The sequence below is a fragment of the Apis laboriosa genome, unplaced genomic scaffold, assembly GCF_014066325.1.
Source record: "Apis laboriosa isolate Shangri-la unplaced genomic scaffold, ASM1406632v1 scaffold56_cov145, whole genome shotgun sequence".
NCBI classification, from domain to species: Eukaryota; Metazoa; Arthropoda; class Insecta; order Hymenoptera; family Apidae; genus Apis; species Apis laboriosa.
Genome location: NW_025223765.1, coordinates 1,515,512 through 1,522,476, shown reverse-complemented (window position 1 = coordinate 1,522,476; position 6,965 = coordinate 1,515,512). Strand labels below are relative to the sequence as shown.

The following is a 6,965-nucleotide window of genomic DNA, read 5'->3' as shown; positions in this document are numbered from 1 at the left end:
TTTTTTTTTTTTTTTTTGTATATTCATATCTTTGATACTGATTTTATCTGAAATATTATATTAAATTGAATAGTGAACATAATTTTATTAAAATAAAAATTGGAGAAAAGATAAATAAAAATGAAAAAAGATTAATAAAGAAGCTTTTGCGCATGTAACGAATATTATTTGAAAATACTAAAATTCGTCTAAAATGCTTAAATCACGAATGAAAATTAAAAACTTTATGTTTATGTATAAGTCCATTTATACATATATAAATTGAGTTTTCTTTTTTTTTGTTTTTATTATGTAGAATATATAACTTTGATATATTATCGTGCTATAAAATATTAAAGTATTATAAAATATTATATATAATTATTATATAATATTATAAAATATTATATATTATAAAATATATATTATAATATATATTATAAAATATTAAAAAATGCTTATTCGAAATACTATTAAATGAAATATTATTTTCTTATATTTTAATCAAATATTTATAATTTCAAAATAATATCGATATTAAAATACATATTTAAAATATTATTCTTATCGAAATATTATTTAAAAAAAAATTTATTTCTAAAATCCTATATCTTGCTGAACTCTGCTCTTGATACATTTTTTCCGATTACAATAGAACTCCATTTATATCAACCCTTCGGTGAACAAAAAGCTCATATAATCAGGTCGTTCATATAATAGGAGTCCACTGATTTCACTTATTAGAGAACGTTTATATTGAATCTCTGAGGGGACCAAGAAATTTCATAATTCATAGAATGTTCATATAGAATATTAATATATTTATAGAATAATTATAAAAAATCGATTCTAGAAACTTCAAATAAATAAGAAATCAAAAATTATGAATAATTTAAATTTGCATTAGATACAGCGAGACAAAGGCAAAATGAGATAATAGTCTGACGAAGATAGAGCTATCATTTTATGTCTTTATCAACTTAATTATTTATAATTTATTAAATAAGGTTTAACTGATATTCTAAGATTAATATTCTATATAATAGGAGGAATAATTCATCAATACATCATTTATAATTTTTAAATTCATAAAAATTTATGTTTTATTAAAAAAATTTTAAAATATCTTTTTTAAAATGTATAATAATGTATCAAAGATTTTAAATTTCAAAACAATCTTACGAATAATTGTCGAATATTTTATGAATTAATTTGTTAAATTTAATATATCAAAAATATACAAAGTATTTTGTTATTTATAATACAATAGAAATAGGAAATGATTCTACATGAAAAGAAAGAATAATAAAATTTTCTAATAAATTTTATAATTTTTTGAGAAGATTAAATGAAAATTTATCATTATGTAATAACTATATATATATATATATATATATATAGATTCAAATAGGATATAATATTTCTTATTTTTTTTTTTTTTTATTAAATCAAATGTATTTTTAAAAAATTAAACTAAAAAATAAAACTATAAATATGATACACTAAAAACAATATACATAATAGTTTAATTGAAAAAGCATAATTATGTATACAGTATTATAATCAAAATTTTGTTTCTATCTCAATAAATGTAAAGTGTAATATAAAAAATTACTTTTATTTAAAAAATCATTTTATACAGAACATTATTAATATAAGAATAATATTGATAGAAAATAGATAATAATATTGTTCATATTTATGATTTATAAACAGAAACAGAAATCTAACAACTCGAAAGTTACATTTAATGTATATATTAAATACTTGTATATATTTATTATTTACATTAACAAAAGATAAAAGGATTATTTTTTAATAAGATATTGTGCTTCAACAAAACTAAAACTAAAATTATTATTTAAATCAAATCATATTTAGAAATCAATTTTTTTTATCATATCAATATTAAATTTATGCTAATGCATTAAATTTTGGTAAGAAAAGTTTATAATCAAAAGAAGCCAAAAATTAATACCAAAAATTAAAAAATTATAATCCATTTTAACAGAAATGATAGGAAAAAGTTTAAATAACTTAATTATTAGTATGTTTGGCCGTCTATCATAAGTAATTAATGCTAAAAATATTAAAATTATATATTGAGTTTATATTTTTTCATCTTTAATTAAAAATTCAATTTTAAGATATTTTTTTTTCTTAGATTTACGAAAAGAAAAATTTTTCCTTCTACTTTTTTATTTTTCTTTATATTATAGAAATACATAAAATTTTCATTTTTTTATCTTATTCTTATAAAAATTGTAAAAATATGAATGAGTTTATAATTATTAGGTTTAGATTAGAAGAGTTTATAATTAATAAGCATTATATACATGATATATTTTTAAATTCGATTTTCTCAAAAACGAATCTTTTTATCAAAACGATTCTTCATATCAAAGAATTTCGTTTCTTTTTCGATTTATTTACTTATAAAGAATTATCCTTTTTCTAGTATCACAAATAATATTCTGTATTTTACATTATGTAATCTCATAAATAATGTCACTTTAAAATCATTTTTTAATAAAAAAAATAATAAAATCTACATATTATATATATTGATTTGTATTTTTACAGATTTTAGAGATTTTATTTTCACTTGAATAATTTAATATTAAAAGAATTATACTATTTTAATACATTTTTATTAATTATAATAAAAGAATATGATGGAGAAAGATATAATGTGATTAGTATTAATTAATTTCTTATAATATTATTATAGCAAAAAAAAATTTTTTCATCATTTAATTAGTAACCGTTCATATAAAAGTTATCATATTATCTATATAATATTATTATATATTTTAATTTTCTATTATAAATAATTTTATTTACTTATAATAAATGATTTTTTTATAATTGCAACTAGGTTTTTAAAATAACATTGATTATAGGATGATTTAATATTATAAAGATAATTATATAAATAGATTAATGTTCAATAATAGTAGAAACAGTAGAGAAGCAAGAATTCAAACAATCAGACATAATTTTAAATTTTATTTATGTAAATAGAGTTCTTCATGATTTTTCTGTATTTATGATTTTTTATTCAAATAACCGAAGTTCAATATCGTGTTATATAATATATATATATATATATAATGTATATATATTTCACTGGATTTCATTAAAAAAAAATATTTATTATTTTTCTTAACATAAAATAAATATAAAATTTTAATTTTTCCTTCTAAAATAATATATATATCTTTTAATTATTAATTTTGTATTCATCTTTCTTTTCTCTCTGATTTTTAAGAATTGACTTTTTAAAAATGTGTTATGAATTATATATATTAACATCGTTTATACATATGTAATTATATGTATAAAATATCTCTAGAAAAAATAAAGAAAAATAGATTAAATATTTATAAATTATTTATAAATTATATAATTATTTATAAATTAAATATTTTTAAAAAATTAAACAGAATTTTTTTTCTAGATTAAAAAAATCTTTTATTTTTGTGCAATGAATCTGAATCTGTGTGTTAAATCTGAATTTAACAGTAAAAATTATCTATTATGTTAGATTTAAGATAGATAAGATAGATAATAAATATTCACTATTAAAATTTCCTATTATTATTAATCAGATTTAGAAAATAAATAAACAAATAATTAATTTTTTGTTATATTTATGAAAATATTCTAAAATAATTTTTTTTCAATATTTTTTTTTAATATTTTCAATATCATAATATAATAGTAATGTTTTGTAAAGTTTATTATCATAAGTTTATTATCATATCCTGTTTTGCTGAGATATTATTTTAAATTTATTTTATTTTTAACTTACTACTGACAACAGAATGAGAATTTATAAAAATTTGAGTTTATTTTAAATAAAACTCTAATAAAAAAAACATGGTTTTTCATTGGTATCATGGTAAAATATTTTTCAATAAGCTTTTATTCATAATTTTTATTATCAAATAATAAAATAACTTCAAAGCAATTTATCTTGGCAAAAAAATAATTAAGGAAGAAAGATATATTATGCCATGCTGTTAACAAAAATATTGAAAAAATCTTTTTTTGAAATATTTTCATAAATATAACAAAGTATTTATTATCTCTTAAATCTAACATAATAGATAATTTTTACTGTTAAATGCAGATTTAACATACATAAATATATAAGAAATCTTTTAGTTTTTAAACAAAAAAGTACTCATTGATCTATTTTTTATAGTATTTTATCATTTTATTCCATCATTTTCTACAATAATAATTCAAATTTGTAAAAAAAAATATGAATTATGCTTAATATTATTAGCAAGGAATAATCTTTAGATACAAAATTTGATGATACATTAATTTTGCATTGCATTAATTTTAAGAAACATTAAAAAAATACAATTATAGAATATCTTATCATATAGATTCATCTAATTTATATAATGTAGTTTAAATAAATAACATTTTATAGATTAATTATTAATCAAATGAATTGTTATTGCAATTGTTTTACATATTTATTTTTAAATATTATAATTTTTATTATATTTTATTATTAATATACTATATTATAAGCAAAAATATTTATAATTTTTCTATTAATTAAGGAATAAAATATGTGTATATATTTTTATAAGTTTAAAGATAAGCTCTAAATGTTATAATAGGAAATATAACCAAATAAAATAATATATAAAAAAATTAAAATTGATTCACGTAATTTATTTTTCACTAGTTCTCTCAATCATAGATATAATATATATAATTATATATATGTATATAATATATATAATTCATTAAAAAAAAAATAATTTATCTTTTTTAAAATTACTTTATCTGATTCATTTTCGGATTATTTAACATGTTAACTTAGATGGATACAATGATGTACGAAATTATGCAATTCTTTTTAAAAATTTCGTAATAATTATAAACAAACCAGAGATTATGATTTTGAATTAAAAACTTGAAAACTGAAAATTGATTAAATAAAAATATAAACTTACTGAATAAAAATGATTAATTTTTTTAAAATTACTGTATCTTATCCATTTTCGGATTATTTAATATATTAGGTTAGATTGACACAAATTATACAACGACACACTATTGCAATTTATTATACTTTTATAGATATATTTCGTAATAATCATATCAAATGTTAAATTAGAAATTATGATTTTAAATTGAAAACACAAAAAATGAAAACTGATTTTAATGAAAATATAAACTTATACAATTAAAACACATTAGATCGTAATAATACCGCATTATTTATGTGCGGTATCTAATCTATTGCGTTCTGTCTTTATTTTCATTTTAGTAGCATTCATATAAGTGAAGTGATGCAATTTAGCACTAATTCAAATAAATAGATGCTTGACTAGAATTCGCTTATTTAAGCTTTGACAAAAATTTTCCTCAAAATTGCTAAAAATGATAAATAATAATATTAGTTTAAGAAAAATAAATTTTGTAAATGCATCAGTTATATAATTTCTAAAGTATTTATTTGATATTATTATACTAACTTATTATATTGACTTAGTTCATTTTGAAATAGAGTGCCATTACATAGATAACAATTTATTTCATTTTATAATATTGATATAAATATTATACTTTTATGAATATTTCATCTTTCTAATATGAATTTGATATATAAATATCTTATATATTATCATTGTGAAATATATTAAATATTATATATTTTTTTTTATAAATCTATGATTAAGTTATTATTTTATTAAGTTTTTCTAAAATATATGAAACCCAGAATTTATCTATAATTTTATAAATAATCATATATCTATATATTTATATATATCTTTTAAATATTATTTGATTTTTCTTCTAAAATTTAATATAACATTTAATTGATATATTATTGTTTTATTATTAAAAAGTTTTTTAATAATTTTGCATTGTATTTTAGAGTACTCATTGAATAAAATTTGTTTTATAGAATATAACAAAAAAATTATAATACAAAAAAAATACAAAATTAAAAGAAATAAAAAAGAAGATTATAATATGTAAAGAAAATATTAAATAGACTGTTATGATTGCATGATATACAATAATTGAAATAGAAGAGCTTAAATTGTAAGATAAAATATAAAATTATATAAATACAAAATATTTTCTTCGTACCATAATTCAAGTAACTCATAATATATATAAGTAAATCAATTGAATCAACATGATAATTTTTTAAACATTCATTTTTAAGAAGAGTATTACATTTATTCCTATAATTATAAATTTATTTACTATCAAAATTTATCATCACAATTATTACTTCAAATATATTATTATACCATCAAACAAAAATCTTCAAGCACAAATAATTATCTCTGGTTCATTTTTCCCACAATTATTTCAATCATACTACATAATATTCAGCATTATAATAAAAATTCAGCTAGATTTAATAGATGAAATAGATTATAGATGAAAATTTGGTTTTAGCAAATTGAGTTCGGATAAAATGGATTTCTACCGTACCTGGCTATCAAGGACATCGTTATAGGAAATATCGACATGTTTTGTCCGCCAACTAAATATTCTCGTACCGCGTCTTCGTTTTTTCGGGATTTGTACGCTTGGTACACACCGACCACAGCCGAAATCGCGAGCATACCAGCAAATACAGCACAATCGATTATCCCGAACGACTTGTGCATCGAACCGTCCGCATCATTGCTTCCGTCCATGGTCTCCAGGATCTCGATCTCAGATTCTAATCGATTGTTTTTGCGATCGAGACGAGACAAGATGCAGAGGAGAATGGAATCGCGGCCGTCTCGTTCGAAAAACAGTTCGTTTCTAAGTCGACAAGTAACAGATGAGGAGCAGAGAACGGTTTAAACGGGCCAGCTCGGAGAGACGATTGAATAATTGGAGATTCCATCGTTATCGTTCCCACTCCGCTTCCTCCGTTACTTCTGTTAACTTCCTCTGGTCTTCCTCTTCCTCGTCCTCGTCCTCGCGCTACCAGTTCGAGCTTG

At 18.6% G+C, this 6,965-nt stretch overlaps 1 protein-coding gene across 3 annotated transcripts in view; it reads right to left on the bottom strand.

Annotated features, from left to right (window-relative positions):
- Positions 1 to 6,802, bottom strand: part of LOC122717742 (sodium-coupled monocarboxylate transporter 2-like) — a 21,395-nt gene extending 14,593 nt beyond the window's left edge. For 2 of the 3 annotated variants that reach the window (XM_043942112.1, XM_043942114.1), the window contains exon 1: positions 6,463 to 6,802. In XM_043942112.1, coding sequence (XP_043798047.1) covers positions 6,463 to 6,671 — 209 coding nt within the window. In that variant the 5' untranslated portion in view covers positions 6,672 to 6,802. Of the gene's footprint in view, positions 1 to 4,961; positions 5,117 to 6,462 lie in introns of those variants that run through there. The other variant, XM_043942115.1, reaches the window with a different exon arrangement.
- Positions 6,803 to 6,965: the final 163 nt, after the last annotated feature.